The 21,422-nt window shown below is 41.4% G+C and overlaps 1 protein-coding gene across 3 annotated transcripts in view; it reads right to left on the reverse strand.

The window, feature by feature from the left end:
* CDKAL1 (CDK5 regulatory subunit associated protein 1 like 1) overlaps window positions 1–21,422 on the reverse strand; it is a 340,298-nt gene that overhangs the window by 275,099 nt on the left and 43,777 nt on the right. For all 3 annotated transcript variants that reach the window (XM_066624923.1, XM_066624921.1, XM_066624922.1), the window contains exon 5: window positions 4,362–4,446. In XM_066624923.1, the coding sequence (XP_066481020.1) occupies window positions 4,362–4,446 (85 nt within the window). The remainder of the gene's footprint in view (window positions 1–4,361; window positions 4,447–21,422) is intronic.

Consider the following 21,422-nt stretch of genomic DNA (forward strand, 5'->3'; position numbering starts at 1 on the left):
AACATTGGGCAGAAATGGCTTAACCTGGCCTTGAGCAGAACTCTTGCCAATCAATGCGAGTTAATTAATTGTGCATGGACTTTCAGAATATATGTGCTTTGATGCAGCCTCAAGTTTAAGCCTCAGTTTCACTGCAGGTAAGAGTTCAGCTACAATCCTAAGAACTGAATCAACTCCTCCACTAGGATGGATGGGTTGCCATATTGACAACTGAATACGAACGGTGTATATGTGTGTTGGGGGGCACATCAAGGTCCTGGACAGGAGGTCACAGTCCCTTAACCATAGTAGGGATTATTGCAACAAATGACTTCTAGGACAGGTTAAGTGTTGTACTGGGTGGCAGGGAGAAGGAGGGGATTATTTCAGAGCGGGGAGAGAGGAGAACATCCTGCCCAAGGCCTGCCGGCCTTACACAGAGCAACAAGTTCTGTGCCGCCTAAATAGCTGGTTCAGATCTGCCCACTGGGCAGGTTGGGGTTCAACACGGGGTAAGAGAACAAATGTTTCCACTAGAATTGATATTTCCTTATTCCAAGGAGACCTACTGCTGGCTCAGTTGCAGTGCTGGATAAAGCATAGGCTTCATGGCCCCAATGCACCACTGCTGCATAGGATTGGGCTGTAAGTAGTCCCCAGCTTACATCCAGGTCCCATTCTGGAGATTTGTCTGGAAGTCAGAATGGATGCAAGCTGAACAGCGCTATCATGCCTGCACAAAAGCAGAAGACCAGACAGGCTGTGCCGGCATGAAAGCACTGACACAGTCATTCGTAAGTTGGGACATCTATAATTCAGGGACCCTGCTAGGACAGGGGTAATCCTTTAAAAGATACTTTCTCCTGTGCCAAAAGGATGTTCAATGTAACTGAATTTCTTTCAGTCAGTGAACATCTTAGTTAGAATGCATTTTTTGTGTATTTGGACCTTTGTCTCTTGATCTCAAGTACAGAGTATGTGACACTCTGCTTATACATGTTTACTCACAAGAAACAGTCTCCTGTGTTTTAATACAAACGCATGCTATACAACAATCTGCCCCCATCTCTACAGTCTTATTCAGCAAAGCACTACCCAGAGAACGTATAAATATGTCATGTGCTTGTTTGCAAAACGTGTGCATGAAAGAAGGAAAAATGAAGCAAGAATGTCAGTCGAGGTGTTCCCATTCCTTCTCCCTCCTCAGTATGGTCAATGAGAGGGCTATTTCCTTGCATAGAAGATTCCTGAGCATATCAACAAGATCTCACAAGCGGTGGGCAAACTGTTTTGTATTGTATTAACACAGAAATGAAACTATTTCTTCCTGAAAAAAATTGGAACAAATAATTTCATCTCCTGAAGCAATGCAAAGGTCAGAAGAGTAGCCTTCACTGCCCATCAGCCTTTTCATTGAGCTGGTGGGAATGCTCTGGAGCATGGCAGACGTCCATGGAAAGCAAACACTATCAGCCATTGTACCACTGTGCCTGATGTAATTGAGAACCCAGCATGTTTCCTACAGAGAAGAAAAAGTGTAGCTCCCCATGCAGATGGAGTATTTATTTATTTTAAAGGATTATATACCACCTTTCCTATGCCAAAGAAACAGTAAAATTAGGAAAATATTATAACATGACACAAAGGCAGTCATATCTGGGGAGGGTACACTACTATGGAATGGCCCTATCTCTACTCGCCATCTCCATAAACTCTGAAGGCAGGGACAGTCGGAGAAGTGCCCCAGCTAACAACCACAGTGAATGAGAAGGTTCCTAAGGGAGAAGTGGCCATTCAGGTATCTTGATTTCAGACAGTTTATGGCTTTATAGGTCAAAGTCAGCACTTTGAATTGTGCCCAAAACTGAACAGGAAGCCGAAACAAATCTTTCAGGACAGACAAACAAAGTCCTCTAATACAACAACAAACAGATCACTGTGCAACTCTGTGAAGCAGAAACATTTCAGTCTCTGTTGTATCAAGCTCAGTAATATTGTGAATTTATTGAAAAGAAACTGAGATGATGAGGAACAATTCTGATCATGTGCTTTCAGCAAGCACCCTGTGCTTCAGTACTCACACCTCTCATTGTGAAAAGCTACCACTTGTAACAGCTGCAAACAGACTAGTAAGGATTCTGTTACCAGGATAATTGGCCAGCCAACACATTATTATTGCCTAACAGCATACTAACGGCTGGGGTTTAGGAAACTAGGTTTTTCTTGGCAAGTGAAGAGCTAACTCATTGCTAGGCTGCGGGTGCTTCAGTCTACAATGGACACACAATGTAAGGGAGAGAAGGAATCTCTAATTGTTAATCTACTAGACACAGTACCAGTTAAATCCTGCTCCCCCTCCCTTTGTTTTATTTTTCCAAATACACCAGCTGCTCAACCAGGACCATAAGCATGGCCCCTGTTCACTTTCAATACATGCCCATCTGCACACTGCACTAAGCAACAAATTGCAAAAATGTCCACATGAATGTTCTGCAAAGACAAGGTCTTTACCTAACAGGGAACATTTTTAGTTTACACTAGCAAACCATTGACATTCAACCCCCCTATTCCCCTTCCTGTTTATTACAAACCTAGAGATAATTTTCTACTAGAACCCCACCATTCTGTTTCACAAGGAGGAAGAAAATCTAAAAAATTAATCAGAATTAGAAATAAATATGGAGAAGTGTAGCACAAACGTTTAATATTGCCATATTTGAATAATTACTGGTAGATCCAATGCTCTTATAATACTGAAGCCAAAAATATTGCTTTATCATATGGAATACACTTGAAGCCACAAACAATGGATTGTGTCAGAATGGCTGAAATAAAATCTCACACCTGAAAAGCAGATAAAACCAATTCAAGTCCGTCTGCTTAAAAATAGCTCCATAATCCTATCCACAGTTCATGTGGGTACAAAAAATGGTAGGTTAAACCATGGGTTATAGATTACTTACATAACAGAAAAAATAACACCACAACAAAACAATTAGAAGAATCCATAATAATAAAATGCAGTCAATAAAACATCAAGAATCCTAGTTAAAAGTAAGGTGAAATAAAAGAATCTTAATATTAGTGACCCTCCACATACTAATCTTCTGAGTTGAAGTTACTACTCACTTGGCCATGTGATCTATTTCTGATCTAGGGCTCCCTGATTCCTGTAGCTTGCAACAGTTGCCCTCCACTAACACAGATGCAAATGCTTTTCAGTTCAGGTTAGTTTTATTTGCAATGCTCTGAATAACTAACTTGTAATAGCTATAACAAAAGCATTTTATTAAAATTCATTCTATTTCTAACTTCCACACACTATATGCATAATAAGAATAAGCAATAAATTATTCTTATCTTTAAAGCTTTTTGGACATCCAAAACACTCAGATGAGATGCTGTTGCTACTAAAGGTACAGAAAGACCAACATACTACTGCTCACATGCTTAAAATCACGTAATGAAAACAGTACAATGTTATTCAATTGCTTGAATTAAGCAATCTGGCCCTGTACATTTTTTCTGTTGGCGATCATCTGGGAACCATAACTTTAAAGCCACTCTGATCTTCTTTGGAGCAAGATCAGGGTAGAGTAGAATAAATGAATAAGCAAGACTACAACCAGTTCCCCCCCCCCCCCAAGATTAGGACTACAAAGATTAGATGTTGCCTCTATACTGCAGCTACATGTGTCCTTTTTTACAATTCACACTAATATTGCAGAAACATATTTTGTGCTTTTTTCCATGAAAAAATACTGTAACAGTCAAGGCCAGTACCTGCCCTCCACAATGAGAACTTTGGCCCAAGCAAAAACGGAAACGCCTGGCCCATCTCATGCTATCTCTGCCGTGGGGAGGCATCTCTCTGCTCGGCTGATTATTGCCAGCTGTGGCCTTCGGCAACAGCCTGGGACTGCCCCTCACTGGCGGATGATTGATATGTCTGGGCCAATTAGCACCCCGCACCCCCAATATAACCTCCCTATTCTAGCCCAATACTCTCACGATCCTCAACCTTCTCCACATCCCTGCACCATTCTACAAAATACGTAAGTCTGTCTATTTTATTTTGGACAATTTAATAAAAAGATTCCTGCACTTAGCTTGGTGTACTCCTCTCCTCCAATCTCTAAAAGAACTGTACAGGTCTTGGGCCGGCCTGAAACACGTACCATGTTTTATAAAGGGTAAAGTCACTGTTGAATTACTAACATTTAAAAGATATCAAAGATAAGAATACAAGAACTTAAGAACAGCCCCACTGGATCAGGTTATAGGCCCATCTAGTCCAGCTTCCTGTATCTCACAGTGGCCCATCACAAGATGTTTCACTATGAAAAGTAATAGATCTCATTACAAAATGGACGGTAACTTACTTAATTGAATTTCTAAAGTGGTCTTCAGCAGGGCTTTTCACAGTACAACTGTTCAGCAGCCATAAGTCTGCTTCTGCAGCATTCTCTGGAACACAAAAAGATATACTCAAACAACCAAAATTTCATTTTAGGACTCAAGTCTACATCATACCAGAGAATCTGAACTTGACTTTTAAACAAAAAATACTGATGTGCAGCCAATGGAAAGTTCATATATATTTAAAGTTAGGAGAAACATTTAAATGCATGGAGAATTTTCAAGTAAACTATTTGAGGTTCATGACTCAAGAAATGTTAACAATCATTGACCAGTGTACATTGTATTCCAACTACAACTCCTTTGCTGTAGCCCCTTGCTCACTATCTTTGATCACACACAGCTACAATTCATTCACTTCTGAATACCAGAAATATCAATACTGCTATTTTTCAAATTATTAGTCTTGTAATGAAAGACATGCATTAAGAGATTCTGATTTTAACAGGGAGATCTTTTTTTCCTACTTCACGCCTTTCAGTGTTGCATAAGGCCACCTTCAAATACATATAAAGAACATGCAGAACTGCATTCTCATAATGTGCTGGCCGCACTGAATATTTCTAAGCCACTGCTTACACCATTCATATGGCTAGAATGTTCATGCTCCCCAACAGAGCACCTATTGACTGTTCTCCAGAAGAACACCAAATTTTTAAAAGGGTCTTATTCTGAAAATTGTTTTTCTGCAACAGATATATCCCATTGTTCAGTTAACAGTCAACCATATAGCAAATGGATAAAGGTTAAGCCTACTTATCCATGGACTTTTGATCCACAGATTTGGCTAAACGCAGGTCCTCCAACCTTGTTGAGCCAGATTCGGCCCAACCTGAAGCCTCCAGAGGCAACTGGTTGTGCTCCGGTTGCCTTCCAAAGGTCTTCTGAGGCCTGTGGAGGCTGCATGCAGCCCCCATGGGCCTCACAAAGGCCCCCAAAACTGTTGGAAGGCGACTTCCAGTTTCACCTTCTGACGCTTTCAGGGGGCCTTTCTGAGGCCTGTAGAGGCCGTGCACAGCCTCCACAGGCCTCAGAAAAGCCTCTGGAGGTCCTAAAAAGGCAGTTCTGGTTTTTGGTCAAAAACCAGAAGGACCCTTCTAGGACCTCCAGAGGTCATTCTGAGGCTTGTGGAGGCTGCGCACAGTCTCCACAGGTCTCAAAACAGCTCCAGAAGCAACTGGAGCAAGGCTCAGTGGTGCCCAAAATCAGCGTGAATTGATATCACACTGAATTCAATATCCACGAGGGATCCAGGAATTGAACCCTCATGGATAACGAAGGTCTATCTGTAGTTTAATAGCAAGGGTAAATTCGGATCAACAGCGGAGGCGACATGGTGAATGATGTGTTTTTGAATGCTTTTCCATGTCAGAGTCAATCAAATCATAGCTCACCACCTGCACATTTTTTACTTCCCTGGGGACTCTGTATCCACTGGACAAACTGCATACACAAAATGCATGGGGGAACAATTTAATTATACCTTCCAAGCCTTCCTTCCTCCATGCATTTGCTGCACATGTGCCATACACAGCAATTCATGTACAGTATACCCAAACAGGCAAGATGTCCACTTGCCTCTCAATACCAAGATTGTTATGTATATTCTGGCTGTGATAAATCCCATTCTGCTTACACACACACACATACACCCTAGTAAATTTCATCTAGTAATGACTCAAATGCATGTTATAAATTGTACAAACTTACACGCTAGATTATAGATTATACAGCAAATGTATAAGGTAAAAGCAGGGGTTGTGTGATCTCATCGGTCCACATGTTCAGAGAACACAACCTGCTGAACAGGAGTGCCCTGTGACTCAGAGCACAGTCACACTGCCAAGAAAGTCACCTTGCAACAATCTCATCCAGAGTCACACCTTTGCCATGCTTATGAATTTTCCAAGATCTCAGCTGCAAGTGTTAAACTGATCAATTCATTCTGAATATTAAACTACAATCTAAAGTAGTACTAGAGAAGAAACATTAAAGACAAAAGAGCATTCTTCTACACTATTCTGCTTTTTTTCCTTATAAAGCATCATTAACTAATCAAAGTAAATTCTTTTTATGAATGTACTCTTCCCCTAACTACAGAGGCTTTGCCTTTTATTAAACACTACTGTCCTGAGCAAAACAAAATGTCTAAAAGGAAAAATAAAAAAGTTAACAAAGCCTTCTGGCTCTTATCAATTGAAGGAGCCAGTAAAAGACCCAAATAGCTTTTGCTGGCTATTTCCTTAGAATATCTATTATTTTTATGTAGATGACAACATAAATTAAAAGGACATGTTCCAGTTCACCAGTAACAGCAAGTATACCAGGTTTTGTGAGTGTTTTTGACTTGTTATTTGAAAGTACTAACCATATCCAAATGAAAGCATTCAGTGAACTGCAGTCCCCGAATATGCCTATAAATCATCCATCCATCCATAAATCATCCATTTGATTTCTGCAATTCAAAAGCAGAAATTTGCACAACAGAAGGCTGACGGTGTTGCATGTGATAATACATCAAATATGTAATAGTTATGAGAACACAAGATTTTCATACCTAATGACTCTCTCCAACAGTGGTTTTGTACTGAAAATATCTAGCACAACTTGGCTGTCCTTTGTTTTAAGGACTATGATGAGAAAATTTAGGGCCTAATCCTATGCTCTGTTGATGCTGTGCGATATAGCGGCACCAAAACAGATGCCTGTGTCCAGCAGGGCCAAAGAAACAGCCAGAGGTCTCCTCGTGGTAAGGGAACATCAGTTTCCTTACCCAGTGTAGAGCCCTAGCAGCTCCAGTGGGTCTACTCGAAGCTGCACCAGCTATTTAGCTGGCGCAGAACCAAAAAGACTAGGCTTGGGGGAATAGTTGCAGCCTCTGGACCAAACCACACTCCGTCCCACCCTCCCCTGTGGGAATCTAAACAGCAGGAGGTTCTGGAAGTTCTAATTGCCAGAATTATGCAATAAAAATTTTAAAAAAAACTTCGGAAAAGTCTGAGTCATCAATACAGAGAGCCACAGAAAGGACCAAAATATTTACACTTTGGTTTTCTAGCTAGCATTTCTGTTTATATCACTGCTAGTTTAAGATGCTAGACACCATTCTGAATATCCTTAAACAGCACTGCCATAAACATTATTTGGGGAAAGGGGTGGATAACAGTTGAACTGATGAAGGGAAAATAGACAAAAATGGACATCAAAGAACTGAGCTTATGACACATACAAAGTATCCATTGAGAAGAGGCAGACAAACCTGTTGACAACCCTTCCACAACCCTGTTATCAGGCACTGTGCACCACCTTATTCCTAATTTAACATCTTTCTTCTATCAGATGCACCTAAAAAGGCTCACAGGCAAATCTGAATAAGACGTGCAGAGACTTGTACGTGAAGGTTACAGAAGGTTACCATGCAGCTAAACATGGTATTATAAGATTTCCATATCCTATGAAGGCACACAGCTATGGGTTCTACATGAGATGATAAACCTCCTTAACCTCCCAACAGTACCCTACAAACTTCTCAATTTTTGACTGCTTAGAATTATATTCTTGCTTTATCCTGATGGTTGATGCTTGCTTTATCCTGATGGGTCCATCCGAGCATCCTGATGGCTTCAGGGAATTTAGTCTCACTGTTATTTGTCATACCATCTGCTTTTTTCACTGCTCCACTTTCAGGTTTTCATGGCCAACTTCTATATTCTCAGATGTCACCCTATTTTTAGGCAGGGCATGTAGTATATTTTGCCACATAAAACTGGAACTCTCATAAATGATTCACAGAGGTGTGTTTTTTTGGTGATAAAATAAAAACACATAACACTACTTACTGCACTTCTCATTTTTGTAAAAAATACCTCCCCCCCCAAAGAAATCTATGAAAAAAACTCAGAAATTATTGGGAAAAAATAATAATGGGCTGAACTAGGGGGTGCACGGGCACTGAGGAGATCTGTTATTAGAGATCCTAACTAGCAAGGGTCACAACAGCCGTCTCGTCTACACAGCCCAAAACAATCCAAAGTGAAGGTTGGGCATACATACTTCCCCCTTATCTTTAGGGAACATCCATGATAGCAAAGCTCAAAATGCAGGCTCTTATTGTGACTGAGCAGTTGCTTCGCCAACACAAGCGGCCAAAATTCACCTTCCCACCCATGGCCACGGAGACCTTCTTTGACTCCAAAGCAAGCAGGGGACAGCAGAAGCTTGGGCTCAGAGGCAGCATGCCTTTGTGCATATTGTCTCAGATTCCATTTCTATCTCCACAATGGACATTTCTGGAATGGACTGTGGCCCTTCTATGCTGTCGAGGTGACTGTGGAACAGTGGGGGAGAATTAAATTTGGTTAAAAAAAAAAGAGGATCATTAAAGTACATTGCCTTGAATCCCGCCCCGCCCCCCACACACACCCCACAAAGGTTTTTTTGGGTCAAGGGCAGTTAAGCCTTTCCTTTATCTCCAAGGAAAATGTGGCAGAAGGAGGAGCTAATGTTCAGAAACAGTTTTCTTTCGCTGTACTATCTCAGCGCCCCTTCCCTTCTCTTTGGGAACTTGGGTAGCCTGACCTCAGAGATAGCTTCTTCTCAACTCAATTCTCCCCATTCAAAGAGATTGCAGGAAAAAGGAAGAGGCATATGAGTCATTTGCCCACCCATCTTACCAAAATTCCTTGCAGGTCCCCCACTGGCATTGCCAAGTTTTGCATGGAGCCTCCCTGCAGGGTCCAAGCACCTCCTCCCCCTTCCCTTGGAAGCCATTCACCTCCATTCCCCACCCGCCCACATGGCTCCAAAGGGGAGGGGAGGAGCCCCTTGCATGCTACAGGAAGGCTCTCTGCAAAACATAGTGCGCCTCCCCCCCTCCAGCAACGCCAGTGAGGTCCCCTACCTGTTATATACAAAATCCAAGAAATGTTTGTAAACTATTATCAGTTCCAGTTCAAATACATCATCTTTAATGCCTGAAACTTCAGAAATTCTTTTGACCACACCCTGATTAAAATTGAGGAAGATCACCAGAAGCCAGATAAAATTGCTCCAGGGACCCATGGATGGAATGAGAGAAGAATAAGTCACAACACGGACAACACAATCCTTTCTGACTTTCCAGCACTGATGCAGCCTTGGGGGCTGCACAGCAGCTGCATCAGTACTAGGAAGCTGGATAAAATTGGACCCTAAGAAAAGTGCTTAAAAGACCTCATTTCTTTCTCTGTCCCCATCATCTAAGAGTTTCTTTGAACAAATGAGCAAAATATGTGCCAGGCGTTTATGTCAATAAAATGATCATGTTAACAGGAAGGCACCCAAAATACAAGAAGTTTCATTCCTTTCCTCTCTATTCCATAATAGAAAACCAACAGATAAGTATGACCTTAATAATAATAATAACAACTGGTATTTATATACTGCGTTTCTGGTCATCAGAATACTCCTCTGATTTTATTCAAAGTGGTTCACATAGGCAGGCTATCTCTAAACCCCCAAGGGGATTTTTACAGTAACAGAAAGGTTCTGTCTTTCAAGAACCACACAACATTTCAGATGGCTCTTTCACGGTCCGGTATCACTTCTGGCCACCAGTTGCCTCCCATGCTGGCTGACAAGCAGCTCCTTCATCTCTCGCTTGAAGGGCAGCCAAGACACTTCTTTGCTCACAACAAAGAGCAGATGGAACAACTCAGCTCAGCTTGTCAGCTGCTTCAAGGTCTCGCCATTCACAGAGCTGCCGGTGGCCTCGAACTGGGGACCTTCAGATGTTATCTTCGGGCTAACGGAGGCTCTACCCTCCAGACCAGACCTCCTGCCCCCTTAATACTACTTAGTATTTATATAACACTTTTCAAGTGTGCAAAGGGCTTCAGATGTATTATTTTGTAAGTCAATTTTCTTACAATTGCTTACCATGAGACCTAGACCTATAGAAAAATAATATCCAGAAAATGAAAGCAGCCCCATCTCTCTCAGAGCTTCATAAAATGTTACTTCCTCAATCTGGTATGACAAGGAGCATCATTTGATCTTTTTATATCTTTGCTTCCAAGAGCCACCCATCAGCAGCAGCATCCTTTTCACTGGATGAATAACTTAACATGTGAAGGTAAAAAAAATTTTCTCAAAAGGCCACACAGACTGCCTGTTATATAAGCTCTCATTCCTATGCAGGAGACGTACTATCCTTGTGTGCATGCTTCAGTTCCTAGAACTACTCAGCACAAAAGATACCTTAGATGACCATCCAGCTCCTCTCCTTAAGTGTACAAGTTACTCACAGACATGCACTTTCATCACTAATGTGACCTTACTAGGTAGCATTCTTCCTTGTTCCCAAAGAAACCAGTAACAGAGTGACACAATAGCTGTCATTTGTGGTGACAACTAAATATAAAATCTTTAAGTGGAAAAGTTACTGTCAAAAAGACTAGCAGGAAAATTATCTAGTAAAAATTGCCTTGTAAATTATCTAGTAAAAATCCCCAAATGCATAATCTGAATATTTCAAAAAAGGATTTCAAGCACTTCCATCAGCATAACTAATGCAGAAAGTAATTTCTGCAGTACCGCAAAATGCTTTTCAGTGCATTTTGCAGTACCGCAAAATGCTCTTGCTTTTCAAACTTGGAGGATTTTCCCCAGCACAGCTATTTTGTGCCTCGACACCAGCTGACTTGCAGTTTTCAAAAACTCTCACCAATTTCCATACATGTGTTTTCACAAGAGCCAAGGTCAGGTTATAAACTGAAAAATATTATGTTCCAATATCGACTTCCAGCCTATATTTCTGTAAATTCTCTCTGTATTATGTTGCACCCAGAGGGAATATATTGATTTCAAATGTCTTGCTTCCACTTATTTCCCCTGACATCTAATTCCACATGGAGTCTGGATTTAAACTACATCTATCACTTGTTACAGAGGGAGTTAAAATATAGGGAACTTATCTGAGCCAGATATGTCCAAACACTTATTAAATTGTAGCTTCCAGCTAGTTATTGACTTTCACAGAACTACCTTCATACTTTATCCATTCATTACTGTATCTGCCTTCTAAAAACTGAGCGATGGAGTTGAAGGTCTCATACCCAATAGCCACAAAAGCCTTGCACTGCTTAATAGTTATCTTCCAGCCTAGGATATTAAGCGAACAGAACTGCCTGAAAAAGTTTCCAAACGAATGCACCAAAACAGAAAGCTAAATATACTCTTAATGGACGTCTCATGGATACCAAGTTTTCTAATAGCAAATACCAGCAAGTTTCTATTATACCAGGGATTTACTCCTCTGAAGTAAAGTAGCTTTGTCTCCATTATCAATCACCAAATTGAATATGCAACAGTACCTTTAAAAGTCAGGAGAAAAAAAATCAAGGTAGAAGAAAGAATGGCTGAATAGTGTTAAGTCCAATATCTGAGGTGCCAATGAGATGGAGGATGGGGAGTGAGTGCTCAGTGTTTTGTGGATTCTCAGGATCTTTTCAACATTTTGGAGGTAGCAAGCTGTGTGACACAGGAAGTTGTTTTATACAAAATTTAACTATCAGCACACCTAGCCCAGTGTTGTCTGTTGCGCATACTGCAGTTCTCCAAGGGTCTCAAGCAAAGGTAGTTAAGAACAGTGCTACTCAATATTCTTCTAGCTCAGGGGCTCCCAAAGTGTGTGTCACAACACCTTAGGGTGTCGCAGCACACTCACAGGGACACCACCACCTTGGATCTCATAAAATTTCATGAGATTTGGGTGCCACCATCTTAGATCTCACAAAATCTTGTGAGATTTGTACACCATCATCTTGGATCCTGGGATTTCCTAAGAAGAGGCAGCGAGGGCCTGGAGATGTCTGGGATTCAATCTGGGACATGCAAGGCATGTACTTCTCTAATGAGCTATGAACCTTCTCAGTATAAGACTCTGATTCTATACTGCCTCTTTTTCCTAATTTCTAGTCTGTCATTTGTCCTCCTTCCCTTTTATTAAATTTATTTCTTAGAAACAAGCAGAAGACTTCCTTAACAATAAACAGTGCATATGTATGTATTTAATGGTATGGGTTGTTTTGTGTGGGGAAGCAGATTAACATGTAGGTGTTCTTTGCCTTGTGATAGGAGATTGCACAATATCCTTTTCATCAGTCTTTATTATTAGCAGTGCTGAATATTAATTATTTATTCTTTTAAGGGAAAATTCTACTGCTATGCTAGTGATACTGAATACAGATTTTTATAGAGGAGATTGGAGTAGCCCTGCACTTCAAGAAATCTGATTTTTTTCACTTCAGTACTAGTACTCAACTACAAAATATGTAACTGAACACGTGTAAGGTTCAGAGTTTTACTTCAGTCAACCTATCTCTATGATTTAGACCCAAAATCTAGAAATGTTCTATTTCTGTTCCAGAACATGTTTCTGATCAAATATCACATGCAGAGGACCCCCCCCCCCAAAAAAAAAAAAAAAATCACTGGCTGGATTTGAAAGTGGAACCTTATGAATAAGATTGGTTGCCTTAACTTTCAACTATACAAACAGACAAAGACATTGTATGAAAAGTGCATAGCTACTTGGTTTTACTGATGTAGCAAACTGGTTCTTCAAGAAGTTGCAACAGGTAGAGTTCTTGTATAACCAAACAATACAGTTAAGTCAAACATTTCATTATTTTTCCTTTAACTAGAACTTTCCCAGCGCTACCTCCTCATTTTCTGACAAACTGAGCCTCCACCAGCTGGTACTCCTTGAATCTCCCTGCATTCTTGTTTGATACTAGTCTAATTGCATATTATATGAGAGACCAATGTATCAGCAGCATGCTTGGGACCCTGATATATTACTCTGAAGGAAAGATCCTCCACTTGAGTTCATCAGCAGCAGGTAAAACAAAACCAAGGGGCAAACTATACACAAAGTCAACTGTATCATTAGCCCTCATGGGAGTAGCTTTTCTTTTATCATCAACAACAGTCATGAAGCTGCGGGGAAGGTCATCTGGGGATGTGGAGTTGGGTGCTACCAATATATGGATGACACTCAGTTCTATCTCTCTTTTTCACTAAGTTCCAAGGGGGACATTGAAGTTCTGGGGTGCTGTCTGGGGCCTGGGTGAGGGCTAATAAACCGAAATTAAATCCAGACAAGACAGAGGTTCTCCTGATCCAGAAGGCAACTACACAGATATTAGACCCTCAACTTGCTGTGGATGGGGTAGCACTCCCTCTGAAAGAACAGGTTTGCAGCGTGGGAGTCCTCCTGGACATGCAGCTGTCACTGGATGCTCAGGTGGCATCTGTAGCCTGGAGGCTTTTGGCCTGGTGAGTTAGCTGCAGCTGTAACTATATAAGTTAGATCTGGCAACGGTGGTCCATGCCCTAGTGACATCTCAGCTAGACTACTGTAATGCACTCTACATGGAGCTACCCCTGAAAATGGTTCAGAAGTGCAGTTGGTGCAGAAGTTGCAGTTGGTGCAGAATGCGGCAGCTTGGTTGGTCACCGGCGCTCAGTGTGTGGAATCCGCTATGCCGTTACTCCAGCGGCTACGCTGACTGTCCATTCTAAAACTGGAGCACGATCACTGCGCTTTCACTTTTCAAGACCTGGGGAGCCCTGCAGACCCTTGCGCAGGGCTCTCCGCACCATAGAAAGGCTGCTGTACGAACTGGTGAGTACATCCCAGTCCCTGCAGCCCCCTGAGCTTCCCTCACCTTAAGGGGAAAGTGGCCAGGGCTCACAGGCTGGGGTGTCACGATGCCCCAGTTTGAAAAGCCCTGCTCTAAGGATTTTCACTTATCCTTACTACACACATTATTACCAACCCTGTTTATCCATATCAAGATTTTCAATATAAGATCTGAGAACAATGGGGAGGGAAAAGGGCCAGTCCCTCTTGGACATACTTTCCCTCTACTTTCTAGAAAGTCCCTCTACTTTCCATTTTACCCAATGGGTAGAGTCCACCTCTCACCCCTCCCCACTGCCTCAGTAGGCCTCTTGGATGCTTCTGAAAGGCACTTCCAGTTTGCCAGGTGGGACCTGGTGAATTTCATTATCTGTGGAATTTGTTATCTGCTGTGATCGAGGAATAGATCCCCCATGGATACTGACAGCCCAGTGTAAATTAAATTCATTTAATTCTAGCACAAAACAGAATACTGTCAAGTATACTCACATAATCAGGCATCTTCAAAAGTTTTCTATTCTCACTTGCATTTCACCAGTACATATGCATAAACACTGGTTTCTTACTTCAGATGAACATTTATAGCTACAAGTGTCGTTTCCACACTTTTTCCTTTTACTGAGCGTTTTAAGTTTTTTGAGGGAGTATCACTCATATTACACACACACACACAGAGAGAGAGAGAGAGAGAGAGAGGATTCCACACACATTGATTAATGTCTCTCTGTGCCCATACATACACGCTGGAATACATCCAAATGAACTGCTTCCATCAAGATTTCCTCACAGTGTCCCTGTCCCACCACTTTTCCACTGAAAGACATATTCTCTGCTCTGAAGTTCTTAATTGCCTTTAAACAAAAAATTCAACCTCCTCCTGAAGTCTCTAACCACATTCGGTTTACCAAATCAGTTTTAAAACAGTTATGTCTAGAAGCTTTAAAGTAAACAGCTTCTGTCTCTGGAATAAGTGTTATTTCATTTCTCTCTTTTCAGGAGGTTGATGGGGAGATGGGGACATGTATGCAATAGTAAAAACAATCATGATTTTAGATTTAACCACAACATAACTGCAGCTTCACTATTCACAACTATCCACTATCCACAAGTGGAACTACAGGAATTTTTAAATGAACTTAGTGCACAACAGTCTCTTAAAGGTGCCACAGACAGATCTATGACTTGTGTCCAGGCTTCCATCCTCTGGGACTCTTACCAGGAGAATCCCAGAAGTCTGTGATGCAGTTTGGAGAAGTCATGTTTTTCCCCCTCTCTGAATAGTACTGTCAATTTAAAACAAACAAACAAACAAAAAACCCACCACACACTATTTCTCTCCCAAGCCCTCCATCAGTCAGAGGGCTTGGAAGAGAGATGAAATCTTCCCTATACGCATGCAGCTTGGGATAAGAAATACTTCCCAGTGTTGTTTTTTTCTCCTTATTCAAATGTCAACTCAACAGAAAAATATCATGAAACAAGATTCGTCCAGGAGTCCCACAACAGTACAGTGGGCTTGAAGGAGAGGTGAATGCTCATGAAACAAAATTTCTCCTCTCTGCCAAACCCTATCATTGTCAGAGGATTCTGGAGAGAGGTGAGTAAGTTGTCTGTTACTTGTGATGCAGTGTAAACAAGGGAAGGGAAGGCAGCAGAAAACTCCTGCAGTGTATTTCAGAATTTGTGTAGTGTGGGTGTGTTTGGAATGGGGAAACATTGCAGGATAGATTGATTCTTGGCTAATAAGCCATGATATTTGTGGACTCTGGTTGGATCTAAAAGTTGCACTTCTGCTAGTAGTCAGCCTCTTCGGTTTTCAGAAGCAAGTTCCAGTTTTTGGAAGCAAATTGGAAATAGCTTCTGGAGGCTTCTGCAAGCCATTCTGAAGTCTGCAGAGACCAATAGAATGGGCTGCCAGCTCAGTGCAACCCAGGAAAGGCCTCCAGGGGCTCCAGGTAAGTAATTGTGTGCACTTCTGGAGTTGACTCCAGCATCCTTATCCATGGGAGGGTCAGGAACCAAACCCCATGGCTTAAAAACAGTAAGATGTATCTTCATATATCTTGCACACACATTTCCTCTTTCTTTGCTTTGACTTTAGATGCAACCATTGTCTCCATTGAATTGAATCTTCATTTTGGAAACCCTTCTTTTAAAAGTATGACTTTTTTCAAACATGATTTAACACACTCTGGCCTGGTAAACACGACTGCAAAAGTATGGCTTATCTAGAACATAAGCCAAGCCCATGCACTCCCTCTTCCCCACCTGCCTCCTTACCCCATATACAACTGGTAAAGTTGTTTGTTTCCAATGAATTAGAAAGGATTACTACCAAAATCTTATCGAACACAATGGGATTACTTCTGAATAAACAACACTGTTTTAAAACATCTCTTAACTACTGGCCATCCTGACTTGTTAGACCACAATTCTGACTCATTTGAAACTGGGAACTGCAGTTTATCTCTAGTTTACAAGCCACAGTAGTAAAAAGAAGTTTGAACTACAATTTCACATCCTTGCCTGTAAGTCAGAGATAAACCACAAATCTCAACTTCATCTAAGCCACAAGTTCAACAACCCATAACTGAAACATCACAGTTCTGTGACTGTGGGAGGGAGCATTTAAATTAGCTCATATTCCCAATGAGACTATGATTTGTTTGGTCATGTGAATCAGGCCGCTGCCTTCACCATTTCAAGTTTTTTCCTCTGCCATGAGGGCTAGAAGATTGCTTTAAAAGAAAAAAAGATACCTAGCATATTATTCCACAAGGAAGTCAGACTCCATCCAATAAATGAAGCCTATAGAAACAAGACTATGAGAGCCAAGATTTTTCAGCATGCTTGATTACCAAATGCTTTTTATTTATTATTTGTTCAGTGGAGCTATTTACTAAGACCTGTATTAATATCCACAAACTTCTTATATTCTGTTGACAAACAGGAATAGAACGTACACCCACTCAGTCATACCAGCCTACCTAGAAGTTTTTCAATATGTTTGATTACTATATTTAGTAGATAAAATGAATGCACACAGGAACAGATTTCTTAAGTCACATGTTGAGTTTCTAAACTTGTAGGAGAACAGATCAGCCAACTGTTGAAACTAAACTGCTTCCCCCTCTGCACAGATCAGTTTTATGAAGCTTGAATGACACATAAATATCCTAATAACAAAATTTGCAACTACCACATCTGCTATGGTATTTCACAGACTATTCTACCTTGTTGCTGTAGACTAGTTCACTAGTTCACCCTAGACAGTTTTGCCTGCTGACTATACAGCAACAATATGTCAAATTATTGAGCCCAGTTAATAAAACCCTCACATCACAAGCAAAACCCTTTATAATTTCTTATCCATGCCCTCTATGGCCAACAGAGCAAAGCTGCAACAATAAAGTCAGAATTCTGTATATACCACAACTCTGTATAAACCACAGAAAAGCAATGTGATATTAGGTGTAGAATTTAGGTTTGTGGTAACTTCAATTTGAGAAAGCTTAAGAACCCCTATAGCTCTGAAGATACAACTCAGTGATTTTTAACCTTTTACATCTCACGGCACACTGTCAAGGCACTAAAATGCTCAAGGAACACTACCAAGTTTTTGAAAATTGACAAGGCATGCCATGCTGTCAGTGTGGGCTCAGATCTTCTATTGGCCCTATTAATAAATGACCTTCCCCCAAATTCCTGTGGCACACCTGTGGACCACTCACGGCACACCAGTGTGCCACGGCACAGTGGCTGAAAATGGCTGATATAACTGAAAGCTTTTGCAATGCCAGCTGAAATTTCAGAAACCAGAGCATGGCCAAAAAAGATTCCCAGTATGCCCACTGTAGCTCATGGTGACTCCACATGACTAGCAAAACAAATGCAAACTAAGAGAAATTGTGAAAGAAATGCAGCAAAAGAGAATTTATGCAAATCTGCTTAATTTGGATAATGTATACAAGTTGCCATAGCCAGCCTTCCTCTGGTAGAGAATTTGGATTACTCAGGATACTATGTTTTAAGCAGGTACACAAAACTCTAACTATAGCAGGCCCATCACATTCTTCCACTAAGACAAACATAAGAGCCCTGGCTCCCCCTTAGGTTGGTCAATGACGTAGCCATGAGACAGGTATTTAAAAAAAAAAAAGTTGAACTCCACACAGACTTAAGAGTACTTCTTTCTGCACAATCTGCTTAGTTGTTGATTACAGGGCATGAACAGGTGCAACATTTTACTAAGCTATTTTTCCTTGTGACAGAGAGTCATGTTCTGGTACAGGCAAGACAGACTTTGTACCCATATGGACTAATTATTTTCATGCAATTAGAAATGCCATTCCAGTTGAACTAACTGGAAAAGGTTACTTAGCAATCTGGACACAAAAATGTTCAAAAGCTAATTTACAAACTATTTCAAATCATTAATAGATTTATTAAGCACACTGGAATTACTATTGCTGTTATCTTTATTATACTATTCTACGGAACCAATACATAGTTTGAGCCAATTTTTTTTGCAGACTTTTCTCACTGCCACTGTAAACTATGAAAGAACAATTTTGGGCTTCCCCTACTCCACTCCCAATCAACCTATAACTTTATCTGCATGAATGAAAAATGTACACAGCAAGACACATTAAACAGTTCATTTTCTGTTAAGTAAATATATCTACTATTTTTGTTCTTTTGAAATCAAGTAAAAGAAGCTGAAACTAAAAAGCTATTTGGAACACCAACCACATTGTGAAGGCTGTGTCCTAGGGTGTTGTAAAGCAGCATCTTGCTGTTATGAAAACCATTCAATCCACTGCACTGGAATGGTGAACAGGGTGGGGCAACATCCCTCTGTTAGGAACAGCTGCACAAAACTGAAGAGGAAAGGGATTACCAGCATGGTCAGAACAGGAACAACTTACTGAAATACATTTTGTTCACAACAGAGCTAGGAGCACAGTGCAAACCTCTGTGTGTAATTATTCCAGAGTAGGCTATTCATATTGCATTGCAAGTGACACTGCAGCACAGTGAAATGGACCTACCCTACTTGACTTGTGGAAGAAGCTGTTGTAACTCTACTAGTTCCCCCTCACTTCCTGTGCACACTGGAGCAACTATGTATATCCTTAGGATGACCCCTTACTTGGAAGCAAGTTCTTACATGCAGGAGCTCTGAAATGCAGCAGAGAGTCATAATATTTTAATAAGCATTCATTGCTGCTCTTAAATATTTTAGAAACCAAGCAGTGGTCATCCTAACCCAGGGGTGGCCAACCTGTGGCACACGTGCCACTAGTTGCACATGGACACTTTTTGAGTGGTACACGCAAAGTTGCCATAAATTTTTGAAAAACATTTAAAAAATAACAAAGAGCACCACAGTAATTTATGGTTTGTTTGATTTCTTTGCTACTCCTCACACAGAATGCCTCCAAGTTTCTAATGCTGCTAGGGGTACACTCAGGGCTGCCACACCTACTCTGCTTGATTTGCTCTGGTTGGAAAACTGGAAGAAAGGCAGGAAAAGAATTATGAACAGGAGAGGAAATCAGTAAGGCAGATGAGAAAGAGTTGCATTCTGCTAACTGGCAGGTCACTTGCTTACTCAAGAAAGCCTTAGGCAGGCAACGGAAGGTAGTGGAGGCCGAGTGGGTCAGCGCAGAGATCAGCAAAGCCCAGGTGTCACAGCCAGGTGGAGATACCATCTTTGGGAAACTCATCCACAAAGAGATCCCAGCTAGGAGCATATTTGAGGATGAGAAGGTGGGCAGGCAGTGGCAAACCGGGCTGTCCAGAAGGGCAATGAACGCAGCTTATATAGACTTTGGAATAGGTCCTGCAGGGCCAGACTAATGATCCATGCTGGCCATCTTTCTGGCCTTATTAGCAATCAGCCCAATGTCTTTGGAAAGTCCCAAATAAGCAACAGCACTCACATGTTTCTTGCTCTGTACCTTTTGGCACTCAGATATACTGCACTTGAACTTGGAGACTCTATATTCAGCTATCACGGTAATCACTAAAAGTGACATTAAGGTGGAGTGGCATCCTTGGGTTGGCCACCCTTGTCCTAACCTAACCAAAGATTTGTGTACAGAGTAGCCTGGTTAGACTTTGTTTTCTTTTTAGTGTAAGGTGTGCAGGGAACATGCATGTGCATGGTGCCTGCTAAGAAAGCACAGGCCAGGCCACTAGCATGATTATTAACAGACCTGCTGTCAAGAAGCCTAAGATTTAGTACCTTCCCACCCCCCCATACTCACACATCAAAATCAGGCTGGTGCAGATGGAGGTTTTGCCTGCTTCAAAATTTATAAGGGACAGGACCTAGCTGGTGCAGCAAATTTGATCCAGTGACCAGTCACCGCCTAGGAGTTCCCTTACTAATAAAAACAAGTTGCTAACAAAAGAAAGAACTCATCCACTTTATGGCTAAACTCAACAAGGAGACATGTTAATGAGCCCACAGATCTCCTGTGCACTGCACCCTCAGTCAGGCACAAAGACAGCACCCATCAAGGACTGGGAAAAGTCATCAAGGACCAATACATAACAAATAAACGTCCCTTGATAAGTTCACCCCACAAAGGATCCCACAGGATCATTTGGATGAATATATATATAAGTCTGGGTCACTAGAACCTGGAGTTTTTCATTCCTCACCTTCATTCTGCCTTGCTGCTGTTCATGTGAATTTCATCTGCTATTGAAACGAGAGGCCACCTCCATTCCTGCCACAATCCAAAGACTCCATGCCAAGACAACACCCAGGATCAGTAATTCCTGCTTTCCTCTCCTTTCTTCCTCCCCACTTCTCTACTCAGGTACAATCAGAGCTGCTGGGCCGGTGCAGGCTGCGCAGCCAACCTAGTGGGCTGCCTTGCAACGTGGCCTCCTCTTTGGGAAAGCAATTCTGGGTTTCTTGGCCCTGTTTCCTTCCCTCAGCTAAAGCTACTGCCTAGATTATGGGGCTTGGATCACACAAATACAGGGCAGGTTTTACAGTGTTTTATGATTTGGTAGATTCTGTACATTTTAAGGTCATTCTTATCAGGGTTCTGAAATCCTGAAGATACCATTTTTATCATCCTAACTCTTTTCTTAGTCAGAAAATTCTCATGAAGGTCAGAAGCCAAGATCATTACTTCTCTTCTTTCACTTATATTTGTTGAACTACAAAACACGCTAGCATGTACAGGCAGCTGTGTCATCAAGAATTATAGAATCACATTTCTCACTCCTCATGGACTTGAGCATAAAAGGATCTATGTTCCCCAACTACTGCCTCACCTTTGGGCATCTGTATACAAATACACAGTGACAATAAAGT

The sequence above is a fragment of the Tiliqua scincoides genome, chromosome 4 (genome assembly GCF_035046505.1).
Source record: "Tiliqua scincoides isolate rTilSci1 chromosome 4, rTilSci1.hap2, whole genome shotgun sequence".
Classification (NCBI taxonomy): Eukaryota; Metazoa; Chordata; class Lepidosauria; order Squamata; family Scincidae; genus Tiliqua; species Tiliqua scincoides.